General features: G+C 35.4%; 1 protein-coding gene and 1 pseudogene across 1 annotated transcript; both read left to right on the top strand.

The window, feature by feature from the left end:
- Positions 1–752: 752 nt before the first annotated feature.
- Positions 753–1,691, top strand: LOC140843873 (olfactory receptor 6C2-like; annotated as a pseudogene).
- A 10,524-nt stretch (positions 1,692–12,215) lies between these two features.
- Positions 12,216–13,154, top strand: LOC140843767 (olfactory receptor 6C2-like). The gene has a single exon (XM_073214192.1). It carries the CDS (start codon positions 12,216–12,218, stop codon positions 13,152–13,154), a length of 939 nt encoding a protein of 312 aa, XP_073070293.1.
- The last annotated feature ends 2,765 nt before the right edge of the window (positions 13,155–15,919 follow it).

The raw sequence follows: 15,919 nt of genomic DNA, 5'->3' as shown, positions 1-15,919 counted from the left end.
GATGACTTGTGCAGGGGAAAAGAGCCTTCAACTGCATTGGTAGATGGATCTAGAAACATCTTGTGTCACAAACACACATCATGAGTTTTTAATTTATTCAGGAAAAAACGCTACAAGTAGATGGTGAAACTGGGTAAAATTTTGGTTATTGATAAGGGAAATATTCTTAAGAAAAAATATGTGATATGAAATAATTCTGAAGTGCAAATTAAAAAGATAATGCCCATTTTAAAAATTATCATGGAAAATCATGTTTTCTTTCATGTTATTAAAAAGCCCTATAAAATTTTTGATATTTTTTCAATACAGGTCATGACCTTTCAGTAGGCTATAAAAGCAATTTGATGATATTTGTATTTATTTTTAATGAGATACATTAGAACATTAAACATCAGAGAGCAGGGCATCTAAGGGTTAGTATTTTATTGTCATTTTTGTTTCCAATATATGTGTGTCAAGTATTTGTGTGGGTGTGAACATGTACATTGGGCTGCAATATGAAATGTCTGTCTTACCATATGTTGTAGTAAAAAACATTTGAAAATCAGATTTCTGATCCATGTAATGATATGCTATCAACAGAGCCAAAAGTATGAATTATTTTTAAAATTCATTTTTAGTAAAACAAAATACATGTAAAATACATTTGGCTTTTCTGAACAAAGCCCATTGTAACACTATTTTCCCACCATCTTCTCAGATCTTAATTCTCTCTCTTTAGATGCAGATTGGGCAAAATTCAGGACTGAGGAATGAAAAACCATACATCTCCAATCAGTTTCATCCTCCTGGGATTGACAGATGACCCACAGCTACAGATTCTGATTTTTATATTTCTACTGATCACCTACATGTTGAGTGTAACTGGAAACCTGAGCATCATCATCCTCACATTAGTGGATTCTCACCTTAAAACTGCAATGTACTTTTTTCTTCAAAATTTCTCTTTCTTAGAAATCTCATTCACTTCTGCATGCATTCCTAGATTCTTGTACAGCTTATCAATAGGTGACAGGACTATTACCTGTGATGCTTGTGTGTGCCAAATATTTTTTACAGATGTTTTTGCAGTAACAGAATTTTTCCTCCTGGCCACCATGTCCTTTGATCGATATGTAGCCATCTGCAAACCCCTGCACTACATGACTATTATGAGCTACAGGGTCTGCAAAAGGCTCGTCTTCTGCTGTTGGATGACTTCTTAGTTGATCGTATTGCCACCACTCAGCTTGGGACTGGACCTGGAATTCTGTGCCTCTAATGCCATTGACCACTTTGCATGTGATGCTAACCCTATACTGAAGATCTCATGCTCAGATACATGGCTCACAGAGCAGATGGTTATTGTCTGTGCTGTGATGACTTTCCTCATGACTCTGGTGTGTGTGGTTCTGTCATACATGTACATCATCAGAACAATTCTAAGACTCCCCTCTGCCCAGCAGAGGACAAGAGCCTTTTCCACCTGCTCTTCCCACATGATCGTTGTTTCCATCACCTATGGCAGCTGCATCTTTGTTTATATCAAACCTTCAGCAAAAGATGAAATGGCCATTAATAAGGGAGTGTCAATACTCACTACTTCCATTTCCCCCATGCTGAACCCATTTATTTACACTCTGAGGAATAAACAAGTGAAACGAGCCTTTAATAACTTGGTCAAAAGATTTATATTGCTGCCAAAGAATTAGGGGAACATCGGTGTCAGGACCCCTGAGCATATTTTCTTCAGTTTCTATCTAATTTTCTCTTTTCCCAGTCCAGACTTGGCCTTCCATTCAGTGCTGACCCTGGTCATGTCACCCCTTTCATCGTCTTGTAAAGAAACCTCTTTGAGATAATAATCTTAATGAAGAAAAGTGAGAATAGGTGTTTCAGGACATCTAAGCATGACTTCACTCTTAATATTTCCTTACCAATGCTAAAAGGATTGGGAAATTTATTGTAAAACATTAGTGCAACAGTGCCCTCAATTCCTCCAGGTATAACAAACAGACAAAGCAAACCAAAAACCTCAAATAAGAAGAGGTGTAGTATTGAGAAGAATCAATACCTTTCTAAGTGTTACAGGGAAAAATTTCATAAACCCAAGATAAATTAAAATAAGGAATAAGTATAAGATTTAGGATTTGAAAGAAGCATTTACTACTGAAGAATCTTTAAGATGACAATATTCACATGTTTTATTGGGTGGATCTTATCCAATATAAAAGTTATTTAAAATTTGCCAAAGGGTCATGAATTAGGTTACAATGAAGAGAGAAATGTCCTGGTAATTCCTGTTAAAGGTAAATCCTCCAATGAAGTTACATAGCACAGATTTACATTGATGTGCCAATTAAAATGCTAAGTCTTGAGTGTAGAGTATTTAAGCATACAGATGGCAGCAAGTCCAAGGAAAGTCACAAAAGCAAGAAGAATGATAAATAAGTAGTAAGCCAAATATACTGAAAATGAAAAAAAAGAAACAGAATAAAATGTGAGTACAAATATTAATGTGATGACTTGCTTTTTTAAATGAAAAAAATGTCATTGTGAGTCCAAATTATGCATCCAAGCATAATTCCTTAAAGAAAGACCAGAATTTCATTACTGAAAACATTCTGTACCAACTTCCACTTCCACAGGGCAGCAGAGTAAAATTTCCTTTGATCCTTGATCTCCTACTTCAGGACACTTTTTGTATCGTGGACTGTGTTGGAAGAAACTTTCCCTTACCTTTTCAACTTCCAAACCTCCAGTTTAAATGACATGCCCACAGGAATTTTTGCTAAGCATGTCTCGTGATTCCACCAATAGTACCACTAGGCCTGGGTTAGTCCGACTCATTCACACTAGTGTCATCTCTTACCCGCTGCTTTCATACCTTACCAAACTATAATTTCATGTTTATTTGTCCTTATTCTACTCTGAATGGCAAATGCCTTGGGGAATGTCTGCCTCATATGCCAAATTCTAGAATGCTTTATGCCTGGCACCTGGACAATTAGTTACATAATGGATAATTTTCCAATATGATGGTTTGAAATTTGTGATGATGCAAAATGAAAACTCATATGAGATGAGAAAAACACAAGAGTAACATCTGACATGAGTCTGTGAATAAAAGATAAAGAATTGCACGGGTATAAGTAACAATTGTGTCACAATAATTATTTTTAAATAATTGAAGTAAATAAAATCGAAGCCAAAATTTGTTGAAAATTTATAATATTGAAATATGTGAAAACCACCCTACAGGTTGTATGTATTATCACAATTTACACTGGAGAAATGTGGAGAAATGGAAGTTTAAAAAAGTGAATATTGCTAGCAAGGAGTAGAACTACTATTCAAAACTAGTTTTATTGATTTTTCAAAGAAATATTTATTCAAGTAAATGTTTCTGCTTCTCAAGAAATAATTACAAGGAACATCCTAAAAAATACATATTAGACTAAATATTTTTGGTTGATTTTCTTTTCTTTCTTTTCCATTTTTATTTTTATTAAGGTAGCATTGATATACACTCTTATGAAAGTTTCACATGAAAAACAATGTGGTTACTACCTTCACCCATATTATCAAGTCCCCCCCATACCCCATTGCAGTCACTGTCCATCAGTGTAGGAAGATGCCCCAGGGTCACTACTTGTCTTCTCTGTGCTGCACTGTCTTCCCCAGACCTCCCCCAACACCATGTGTTCTAATCATAATATCCCTCAGTTCCCTTCTCCCTCCCTCCCCACCCACCTTATTCCACACCTCCCCTTTTGTAACCCTAGTCCCTTCTTGCAGTCTGTGAGTCTGATGCTATTTTGTTCCTTCAGTTTTGCTTCGTAGTTGTATTCCACAAATGAGGGAAATCATTTGGTACTTGTCTTTCTCCACCTGGTTTATTTCACTGAGCATAATACCCTCTAGCTCCATCCACGTCGTTGCAAATGGTAGGACTTCTTGCTTTCGTATGGCTGAATAGTACTCCACTGTGTATATGTACCACATCTTCTTTATCCATTCATCTACTGATAGACATTTAAGTTGTTCCATATCTTGGCTATCGTAAATAGTGCTGCAATAAACATAGGGGTGCATATGTCTTTTTGGAACTTGGCTCCTGCATTCTTAGTGTAAATTCCTAGGAGTGGAATTCCTGGATCAAAATGGTATTTCTGTTTTTAGTTTTCTGAGGAACCTCTATATTGCTTTCCACAATGGTTGAACTAGCTTACATTTCCACCAGCAGTGTAGGAGGGTTCCCCTTTCTCCACATTCGCTCCAGCATTCATTGTTCCTAGTCTTTTCTATGTGGGCATCCTAATGGGTGTGAGTTGATATCTCATTGTAGTTTTAATTTGCATTTCCCTCATGATTAGCAATGTGGAGCATCTTTTCATGGGCCTGTTGGCCATCTGAATTTCTTTTTTGGAGAATTGTCTGTTCATATCCCCCACCCATTTTTAATAGGGTTATTTTCTTTTTGTTAGTTGAGGCACGTGAACTCTTTATATATTTTGGATGTTAACACTTGTCAGATATGTCATTTACAAACATATTCTCCCACACTGTAGGATACTTTTTTGTTCTGTTGATGGTGTCCTTTGCTGTACAGAAGCTTTTTAGTTTGATGTAGCCCCATTTCTTTATTTGTGCTTTTGTTTCCTTTGCCCGAGGAGATGCGTTCAGGGAAAAGTTGCTTATGTTGATATTTGAGCGATGTTTCCTACGTTTTCCACTAAGTTTTATGGTTTCATGGCTTATATTCAGGTCTTTGATCCATTTAAGGTTTACTTTTGTGTATGGAGATAGACAATGATCCAGTCTCATTCTCTTGCATGTAGCTGTCCATTTTTGCCAACACCAGCTATTGAAGAGGCTCTCATTTCCCCATCGTATGTCCGTAGCTCCTTTATTGTATAACAATTGATCATATATGCTTGGGTTTATATCTGCGTTCTCTTTTCTGTTCCATTCATCTATGGGTCTGTTCTTGTGCCACTATCAATTGTCTTGAATACTGTGGCTTTGTAGTAGAGCTTGAAGTTGGGGAGCATAATATCCCCAGCTTTATTCTTCCTTCTCAGGATTGCTTTGGCTATTCAGGGTCTTTGTGGTTCCATATGAATTTTTGAACTATTTGTTTCAGTTCATTGAAGAATACTGTTGGTAATTTTTTAGGGATTGCATTGAATCTGTAGATTGCTTTAAGCAGCATGGCCCTTTTGACAATATTAATTCTTCCTATCTATGAGCATGGCATGCATTTCCATTTATTGATATCTTCTTTAATTTCTCTAATGAGTGCCTTATAGTTTTCAGAGTATAGGTGTTTCACTTCCTTGGTTAGATTTATTCATAGGTATTTCATTCTTTTTGATGTAATTGTGAATGGAATTGTTTTCCTGGTTTCTCTTTCTGCTACTTCATCTTTAGTATGTAGGAATGCAGCAGATTTCTGTGTATTGATTTTGTATCCTACAACTTTGCTGGATTCAGTTATTAGTTCTACTAGTTTTGGGGTGGAATCTTTAGGGTTTTCTATGTACAATATCATGTCATCTGAAAACAATGACAGTTTAACTTCTTCCTTACCAATCTGGATGCCTTTATTTCTTTGTGTCATCTGATTGGCATGGCTTGGACCTCCAGTACTATGTTGAATAGAAGTGGGGAAGTGGGCATCCTTGTCTTGTTCCTGATCTTAGGTGAAAAGTTTTCAGCTTCTTGCTGTTAAGTATGATGCTGGCTGCGGGTCTGTCATATATTGCCTTTATTATGTTGAGGTATTTGCACTCTATAGTCATTTTGTTAAGAGTTTTTATCATGAATAGATGTACTTTGTCAAATGCTTTTTCAGCATCTATGAAGATGATTATGGGGTTTTTGTCCTTCTTTTTGTTGATGTGGAGGATGATGTCAATGGATTTTCAAATATCCAACCTTGCATCCCTGGAATAAATCCTACTTGATCATGATGGATGATCTTTTTGATGTGTTTTTGAATTCAGTTTGCTAATATTTTTTGAGTATTTTTGCATCTATATTCATCATGGATATTTATCTATAGTTTTCCTTTTTTGTGGTGTCTTTGCCTGGTTTTGGTATTACAGTGATGCTGGCCTAATAGAATGAGTTTGGAAGTATTCCCTCATCTTCTACAGTTGTAAAACTTTTTGGATGGGGTATTACATCTTCTCTAATGACAGATAAAATTCAGCAGTGAAGCCATCTGGTCCAGTGGTTTTGTTCTTAGGTAGTTTTTTGATTACCAATTCAATTTCATTGCAGGCAATTGGTCTGTTCAGATTTCTGTTTCTTCCTTGGTCAGCCTTGGAAGGCTGTATTTTTTCTAGAAAGATGTCCATTTCTTCTAGGTTATCCAATTTGTTTCATAGCATTCTCTAGTAATTGTTTGTATTTCTGTGGTGTCTGTAGTGATATTTTTCCTTTCTTATTTCTGATTCTGCTTATGTGTGTAGACTCCCTTTTTCTCTTAATAAGTCTGGCTAGGGGCTTATCTATTTCATTTATTTTCCTGAAGAACCCACTTCTGATTTCATTGATTCCATTGTTTTATTTTTCTTGATTTTATTTATATCTGTTCAATCTTTATTATGTCCCTCCTTCTACTGACTTTGGGAGTCATTTTTTCTTCTTTATCTAGTTTCATTAATTGTGAGTTTAGACTGTTCATGGGGGATTGTTTTTCTTTCCTGAGGTAAGCCTGTATTCCAATATACTTCCCTATTAGCATGTCCTTCTCTGCATCCCACAGATTTTGCAGTGTTGAGTTATTGCTGTCATTTGTCTCCATATACTGCTTCATATCTGTTTTTATTTGATCATTGTTCCATTGATTATTTAGGAGCATGTTGTTAAGCCTCCATGTGTTTGTGAGCTTTTTTGTTTTATTTGCATAATTTTTTTCTAGTTTCATAACTTTGTGGCCTGAAAATCTAGTTGGTACAATTTCAATCTTTTTGAATTTACTGAGCCTCTTTTCATGGCCTAGTTTGAGATCTATTATTGAAAATGTTCCATGTGCACATGAGAAGAATTTGTATAATGCTGCTTTTGGATGGAGTGTTTTGTAGATGTCTATCATGTGCACCTGCTCTAATGTGTTGTTCTGTGCCTTTGTCTCCTTACTTATTTTCTGTCTGGTTGATCTGTCCTATAGAGTGAGTGGTGTGTTCTAAAATAAATGCATTGCATTCTATTTTCCCCTTTAATTCTGTTAGTATTTGTTTCACATATGAAGGTGCTTCCGTGTTGAGTTCATAGATATTTATAATAGTTATATCCTCTTGTTGGGCTGGCCCTTTATCATTGTATGATGTCCTTCTTTGTCTCCTGTTACTTTCTTTGTTTTGACATCTATTTTGTCTGATACTGCAACTCCGGCTTTTCCCCCCCTCTTGTTTGCATGAAATGTCTTTTTCCATCCCTTCACTTTTAGTCTGTGTAGTGTTTGGGTTTAAAGTGAGTCTCTTTTAGGCAGCATATAGATGGGTACTGTTTTTTCATCCATTCAATGACTCTATGTCTTTTGATTGGTGCATTCAGACCATTTACATTTAGGGTGATTATCTATATTTATGTACTTATTGCTAGTGAATGTTTTAGTTTCATGGTTACCAAAGGTTCAAGGGTAACTTCCTTATTATCTTACAGTCTAATTTAACTCACTTAGTGTACAATTACAAACACAAGCTAAAGGTTCTTTTCTTTCTCTCCTTTTTCTTCTTCCTCCATTCTTTATATATTAAGCATCATGTTCTGTATTCTTTGTCTATCCCTTGACTAATTTTGGGGTGATTTTTTATTTTTGTTTTGCATCTGCTTACTAATTAATTGGTCTACTCTCTTTACTATGGTTTTATTTATTTTGGTGGTAGCTATTTAGCGTTAGGAATACTTCCATCTATAGCAGTCCCTCTAAAATACACTATAGAGATGGTTTGTCTCTCAGCTTTTGCTTATCTGGAAATTATTTAATCCCTCCTTCAAATTTAAATGATAATGTTGCCAGATAAAGTATTCTTGGTTGGAGGCCCTTCTGTTTCATTGCATTAAGTACATCATGTTCCTCCCTTCTGGCCTGTAAGGTTTCTGCTGAGAGGTCTGATGATAGCCTGATGGGCTTTCCTTTGTATGTGATCTTATTTCTCTCTCTAGCTTCTTTTAATATTCTGTCCTTATCCTTGATCTTTGCCATTTTAATTACTATATGTCTTGGTGCTGTCTTCCTTGGTCCCTTGTGTTGGGAGATCTGTGCACCTCCATGACCTGAGAGACTCTCTTTTCCCAAATTGGGGAAGGTTTCAGCAATTACCTTCCTCCTTAAGGATACCTTCTTTCCCTTTTTCTCTCTCCTTCTTCTGGTACCCTTATAATGCAAATATTGTTCTGTTTGGATTCATCACACTGTTTTCTTAATATTCTTTCATTCCTAGAGGTCCTTTTTCTCTCTGTGTCTCAGTTTCTTTGTATTTCTGTTCTCTAATTTCTATTACATTTACTGTCTCCTCTACTTCATCTAATCTGGTTCAAATCCCTCCATTGTTTGTTTCATTTCAGGTACTGTATTTTTAAGTGTTTGTGTCCCATTCCTGAATTCGTCCCTGAGTTTTTGAATATTTCTCTGTAGCTCCATGAGCATGTTTATTTTTTTATTTTGAAATGTCTTTCATGAAGATTGATGAGTTCAGTTTCACTTGGCCCTCTTTCTGGTGTTTGTGGCATTTTTGGTTTGAACCAGGTTCTTTTGATGTTTCATATTTGTATATGGTACCCCTTAGTGCCCAGAAGCTCTACTCTCTGGAGCTGCTTAGTCCCTGGAGCAATGGTGGGGGCCACAAGGGAGCAGCCTGGTTACCTTTTTCCTTCAGGTCTGTTGGTTTCTCCTGGTGCAGATGGTCTGTTGCAGCCTTCTTTCCTGTTACTCTTTCAGGATTTTATCTATTTGTTATATTTTCATATTATATGTGCAATTGGGAGGAGGGTTCTGTCTCACCTCTCATGCTGCCCTTTGGAATCCTCCCTTCGGAATCTATACTATAATCTTAACTTTTATTATCTGATTCTAGATAATTTGTGCTACTTTTCCACCCTGGAGTCTGCCTTCCACAGAAAGAGGTAAACGGGAAGTGCTAAGTCATGCATTCCCTCCAAGGCAGCTGCAGTCACCAGACTAGAGGTGGTGTCCTTTGCTTTGGTTCACACTGGGACGCTGGTTCCCAATAGTGAAAGTTTTTTAAGAAATTAGAAAGTTTCATCTGTTAGGATTGATTTCAAATTATGATGGGGCACACCAAAAATAAATATTACATATTCCCCATATGAGTATGTAAATTTATAATTATTGAGATAAAAAGAATTTTTAGTTTTTAATTGTCAAAGTGATTTGAAAAACAACCCATAAAGGATGTTTCATACTTGTGAATATACCCATTAACAGGAATATATTTACATAGGGAATTTATGAAAGGATGTAATAGAGACATTATGGGTGGTTTTTAGCTTTTAGTTTAATTTTTCTATTTCTGTTATGTTAATTTTTTAAGAATAAGAATTACTTAAGGTAAAATATGTTACCAAAGGGGAAAAGGGTAATTACATTCTGTTACAGCTTTTAGCAGCTACAGCTGTTATTGAATAAAAGGAGTAAAAGGTAGGCTTGCTCTTTTTCACTTGATTTTTATTTTGTGTAAAGTCCTGTCCTAAATATCATTGTGGAATCTAATTCTCTGAAGACACCATCCCCACTGCTGCCTGTTCCAGGATCTTTGCCAAAAAGTTATATGAAAGATTGATAAATAACATTGAATTGTAATTCACCTGGAACTTCTGTCCACATACAAGCCTATGCAAACCTTTCCTCATCCTTCTAACTCTTGGGATATTCAGGGATAAATACCCAACTCAAATCAATATGTCTGTGGTCTTTGAGAGACATAGAAAATTACTTTATTTAAGAAGCAGTTTGATACATTTTACAAATGTAGAGACATAGCATTAGTTAATTGAATTGTGGTACAAAGAAATAAGAGTTTGTAATTTTGAATTGATTGAAGACTTTGATAGGGCTGGATTTGTATACCAACACATAGTAGGTCATCTAAAAATAGGTGAGATGAAGGACTATTTCTAGAAGCAACCTTAACTTGGAAAACATCTGCTGATATAATTTATATTCCTGCATTCTCTAAAATGCTCAGTTTTCTAAAAGATTAAAGAAGTAAATATGTAATGTCAAACAATATTATCTATTTATTTTCAAGATATTTAGGAGCAAGGACAAGGCGTAAAGTTTCCAGGGTTGTGTAAGACACATTTGTGTTAAGACTGAAGGAAAGAGAGGTAGGTGGGCTCTATATGTTTGTTTTTCTGTATCTCAAGTCTATTATTCTATTTAATTATTTTAATTTCTTAGTTTATTGTAACTATTTATTTAATTTATTTTTAGCTGTGTGGTGCTCACATTCTTGGGAATGCTTGGCTCATCCTAAAACAACAAACCATGGTCATTCCTGCATCTCTTTACTGAAACCTGTAAACTCTCGGAGATTTACTATGGGAAATGGGCAGATGGTGAGTACAGAGTATCTCCCACTTCTGAAGAAAGGACTACTTTAAAGCAATTAAGTGAAACCCTCACATAGCCAATTAATTAGAATTTATATAGCAAATGATGTAGTTTTTTTCAATTTATTTATTGCCTAAAACAAGCATCGGTGAACAAATTAATTTGGCAGGTATTAATGTAGTTAGTTGGTGTTAGCTGAGAAACAATGACTAAGCAGTTGATGGTTTAAATTCAGAATTTAAAACTTTTAATCTCTGTTGTTAGTATATTTCTTGCAGTTGTATTGAGAAAGCAAGAATGGAATCCATAAGAGGAAAATTATTTCTCTCCCAAACACAGGAGGAAGTCAAGTAAAACTATTTTTTGCCTTCATGTAAGTATTATATAAATACTGAGTATACAGTCAGTTTGTGGTGTGACTTAGGAGCCACTCAGAACATTTCTTTCACCAAAAATAAAAGCCAACAAGAATCTCCTAAATTACAGTCAGGGATATAGCAAAAGTAAGAGTTTTAAGAGTAGTTTTAAAATTGAGTTCAAATAGTAAATAATATAACTTGATCTAGGTCTGAGGTAAATATTACTTTTAATCAACTCCATATCTCAGTCTGTTACAGCTCTGTTGTTATTACATTAAACAAGATAAAAAATAATGTACGCAACAAATTTTTACATCCTCCATTAGTATAGTGTGTGACAAAACACATGAAAAGTTCTTAATGTGGCTTGGGAGATTTGGAAGGACTTCTCTGAAAAGTTTATCTGGAAAAAGGAATGAATCAAAAAGAACCAGGTATAGGTCAGAATAAGCAACTGGATGGAGTATGAGAGAGGGAAAAAACATAAACAATAAGATGAATTTTTTTCTGGACAGTTCATCCATGTAAGATGACTTGTGCAGTGGAACAGTCTCATCAACTGCATTGGCAGATGAATCTAGGAACATCTTGTGTCACAAACACACCTTGTACATTTTTAATTTATTACAGCAAAAAAATGGTTAGAAGAAGATAATGAAACAGTCAAATTTTGTTTAGTGATAAGGGAAATATTCTTAGAGAAGCAAGTGTGCTATCAGCCAATCTATTTCATAGTATAAATTAAACATAGTAGACACTGTAAAAACTATCATGGAAAATTATATTTTCCTAGAACTACAGTATTTAAAGGATCCATAAACAGTTACATTTTTTCAAATACATATCATGACTGCTTATTAGACCATAAAATCAATGAAATATTTGCATTTATTTTTAGGGAGATACATTAGAACATAAAACATGAGAGAGCAGGGCACCTAAGTGTTTTCAGTATTTTATTCAGATATTTGTTTCGGATGTATGTGTGAATACGTTATTAGTGTGGGTGTGAGAATGTACACTGTGCTGCAGTATGAAATGTCTACCTTATGATATGTTGTAATAAAAACATTTGAAAGCAAGGTTTCTAACCAATTTGATGATATGCAATCAACAGACCTGAGAGTTTGAATCATTTTTAAAATTAATTAAGTAAAACAAAAAACATGTAAAATATATTGATTGGCTTTTCTGAACAAAATTCACTGTAACACATTTTTCCCACCATCTTCTCAGATTTTGCTTCCTTCACTATTACATGCAGATTGGGAAAAGGACAGGACACAACAATGAGAAATCACACATCTCTCACCAGTTTCATCCTCCTGGGATTGACAGATGACCCTCAGCTACAGATTCTGATTTTTATATTTCTACTGATCACCTACATGTTGAGCGTAACTGGAAACTTGAGTATCATCATCCTTACATTAGTGGATTCTCACCTTAAAACTGCAATGTACTTTTTTCTTCAAAATTTCTCCCTCTTAGAAATATTATTCACTTCTGCCTGCATTCCTAGATTCTTGTACAGTTTATCAACAGGTGACAGGACTATTACCTATAATGCTTGTATGTGCCAACTTTTTTTAATATATTTTTTTGGAATAACAGAATTTTTTCTCCTGGCTACTATATCCTTTGATCGATATGTAGCCATATGCAAACCCCTGCATTACATGACTATTATGAACTACAGGGTCTGCAAAAGGCTCATCTTCTGCTGTTGTGTGACTACATTGTTGATCATATTGCCACCACTCAGTTTGGGACTGGACCTGGAATTCTGTGCCTCTAATGTCATTGACCACTTTGCATGTGATGCTAACCCTATGCTGAAGATCTCATGCTCAGATACATGGCTCACAGAGCAGATGGTTATTGTCTGTGCTGTGATGACTTTCTTCATGACTCTGGTGTGTGTGGTTCTGTCCTACATTTACATCATCAGAGCAATTCTAAGACTCCCCTCTGCCCAGCAGAGGACAAGAGCCTTTTCCACCTGCTCTTCCCACATTATCGTGATTTCCATCACCTATGGCAGCTGCATCTTTGTTTATATCAAACCTTCAGCAAAAGATGAAATGGCCATTAATAAGGGAGTGTCAATACTCAGTACTTCCATTTCCCCCATGCTGAACCCATTCATTTACACTCTGAGGAACAAACAAGTGAAACGAGCCTTTAATGACTTGGTCAAAAGATTTAAATTGCTCTCAAAGAATTAGGGGAATGTTGATGTCAGTATCCATAAGCATATTTTCTTCAGTTTCCGTCTCCTTTTGCCTTTTCCTGATCTAGATTTGCCATCGATTTGGTACCAGCCCTGGTCAAGTCACCCCTTTGATCTCCTTATAAAAAAGCTTCTTTCTGATGATAATTGTAATGAAGAAAAATGAGAATAGATGTCTCAGGAAATCTAAGCATCACTTCACTCCTAACATTTCTTTTCCAGTTCTAAGAGGTTCGGGAAATTTATCTTAAAATATTAATACAATAGTGAACACCATTCCTTTAAATATAACACATACAAAAAACAAACCAAAAACCTTACTCAAATAAGAGACTTAATTTTGAAAAGAATCAATACTTGTCTAAGAGTTAGAAAAATTTCATAAACTGAAGATATATTTTAAAATGAGGAATAAGTATAAGATTTAGGATTTGAAAGAAGCATTTAGTAATGAAAAATTTTGAAATGACTGGATCCTATCTAATAAGAAAGTTATTTAAAATTTGCCAAAGGGTCATGAATTGGGTTACAATGAAGAGAGGAATGTCCTGGTAATTCCTGTTAAAGGTAAGTCCTTCAATGAAGTTACATAGTACAGATTTACATTGATGTGCCAATTAAAATGCTAAGTCTTGAGTGGAGAGTATTTAAGCATACAGATGGCAGCAAGTCCAAGGAAAGTCACAAAAGCAAGAAGAATGATAAATAAGTAGTAAGCCAAATATACTGGGAAAGAAAAAAAAAGAACAATAAAATGTGGCTACAAATATCAATGTGATGATCTGCTTTTTTAAATGAAAAAAATGTCATTTTGAGTCCAAATTATGCATCCAAGCATAATTCCTTAAAGAAAGACCAGAATTTCATTACTGAAAACATTCTGTACCAACTTCCACTTCCACAGGGCAGCATAGTAAAATTTCCTTTGATCCTTGATCTTCTACTTCAGGACACCTTTTGTATCGTGGACTGTGTTGGAAGGAACTTTCCCTTACCTTTTCAACTTCCAAACCTCCAGTTTAAATGACATGCCCACAGGAATTTTTGCTAAGCATGTCTCGTGATTCCACCAATAGTACCACTAGGCTTAGTCCGACTCATTCACAGTAGTGTCATCACTTACCCCGCTGCCTTCATACCTTACCAAACTATAATTTCATGTTTATTTGTCCTTATTCTATCTGAATGGCAAATGCCTTGGGGAATGTCTGCCTCATATGCCAAATTCTAGAATGCCTTATGCCTGGCACCTGGGCAAATATTAGTTACATAATGGATAAGTTTCCAATCTGATGATTTGAAATTTTGATGATGCAAAATGAGAACTCATATGAGATGAAAAAAAAACACAAGAGTAACATCTGACATGAGTCTATGAATAGAAGATAAAGAATGACATGACTATAAGTAACAATTGTGTCACAATACTTATTTTTAAATATCTGAAGTAAATAAAATGCAATCTAAAATTGTGAAAATAACCCTGCAATTTATATGTATTATCATAATTTACACTGCAGAAATGTGGAGAAATGGAAGTGTAAAAATGTTAGTATTGCTAGCAAGTAGTAGAACTAGTATTCAAAACTAGTTATATTGATTTCTGAAAGAAATATTTATTCAAGTAAATGGTTCTACTTCTCAAGAGATAATTTCAAGGAACATCTTAAAAAATACAAGTTAGTACTAAATTTTTTTTTTGGTTGATTTTCTTTCTTTCTTTTTTATTTTAATTTTTATTAAAGTATCATTGATATACATTCTTATGAAGGTTTCACATGAGAAACAATGTGGTTACTACATTCACCCATATTATCAAGTCCCCCCCATACCCCATTGCAGTCACTGTCCATCTGTGTAGTAAGATTCCCCAAAGTCACTCCTTGTCTACTCTGTGCTACACTGTCTTCCCCATGACCTCCGCACACACCATGTGTACTAATCATTATATCCCTCAGTACCCTTCTCTCCCTCCCTCCCCACCAGGCCTGCCCTACTCCTCCCCTTTAGTAACCCCTAGTCCCTTTAAGTCTGTGAGTCTGTTGTTGTTTTGTTCCTTCAGTTTTTCTTCGTTGTTTTACTCCACAAATGAGGAAAATCATTTGGTGCTTGTCTTTCTTTGCCTAACTTATTTCACTGAGCATAATACCCTCTAGCTCCATCCATGTTGTTGCAAATGGTAGGATTTCTTTCTTTCTTATGGCTAAATTGTTTTTCGTTGTGTACCACTTCTTCTTTATCCATTCTTCTACTGATGGACACTTAGGTTGCTCCCATATCTTGGCTATTGTAAACAGTGCTGCGATAAACAGAGCAGTGCATATGTTTTTTTGAAACTTGGCTCCTGCATTCTTAGTGTAAATTCCTAGGAGAGGAATCCCTGGGTCAAGCAGTATTTCTATTCTTAGTGTTTTGAGGAACCTCCATACTGCTTTCCACAATGGTTGAGCTAATTTACATTTCCACAAGCAGTGTAGGAGGGTTCCCATTTCTCCACATCCTCATCAGCATTTGCTGTTTGTCTTTTGGATGTTGGCCACCCTAACTGGTGTGAGTTGATATCTCATTATGGTTTTAATTTGCATTTCTCTGATGGTTAGCGATGTGGAGCATCTTTTCATGTGCCTGTTGGCCATTTGAATTTCTTTTTTGGAGAATTTTCTGTTCATATCCTCTGCTCATTTTTTAATCGGGTTATTTGCTTTTTCAGTGTTGAGGCATGTGTGTTCTTTCTATATTTTGGATGTTAACCTCTTATTG

Source organism: Manis javanica, chromosome 10, assembly GCF_040802235.1.
Source record: "Manis javanica isolate MJ-LG chromosome 10, MJ_LKY, whole genome shotgun sequence".
Lineage (NCBI taxonomy): Eukaryota > Metazoa > Chordata > Mammalia > Pholidota > Manidae > Manis > Manis javanica.
Note: the sequence above shows the minus strand (reverse complement) of the source record. Positions and strands in the feature narration are given on the sequence as shown.

Excerpts from the sequence above, each read along its gene's own strand:
- LOC140843767 (XM_073214192.1), top strand. The coding sequence starts at position 12,216 with ATGAGAAATCACACATCTCTCACCAGTTTCATCCTCCTGGGATTGACA.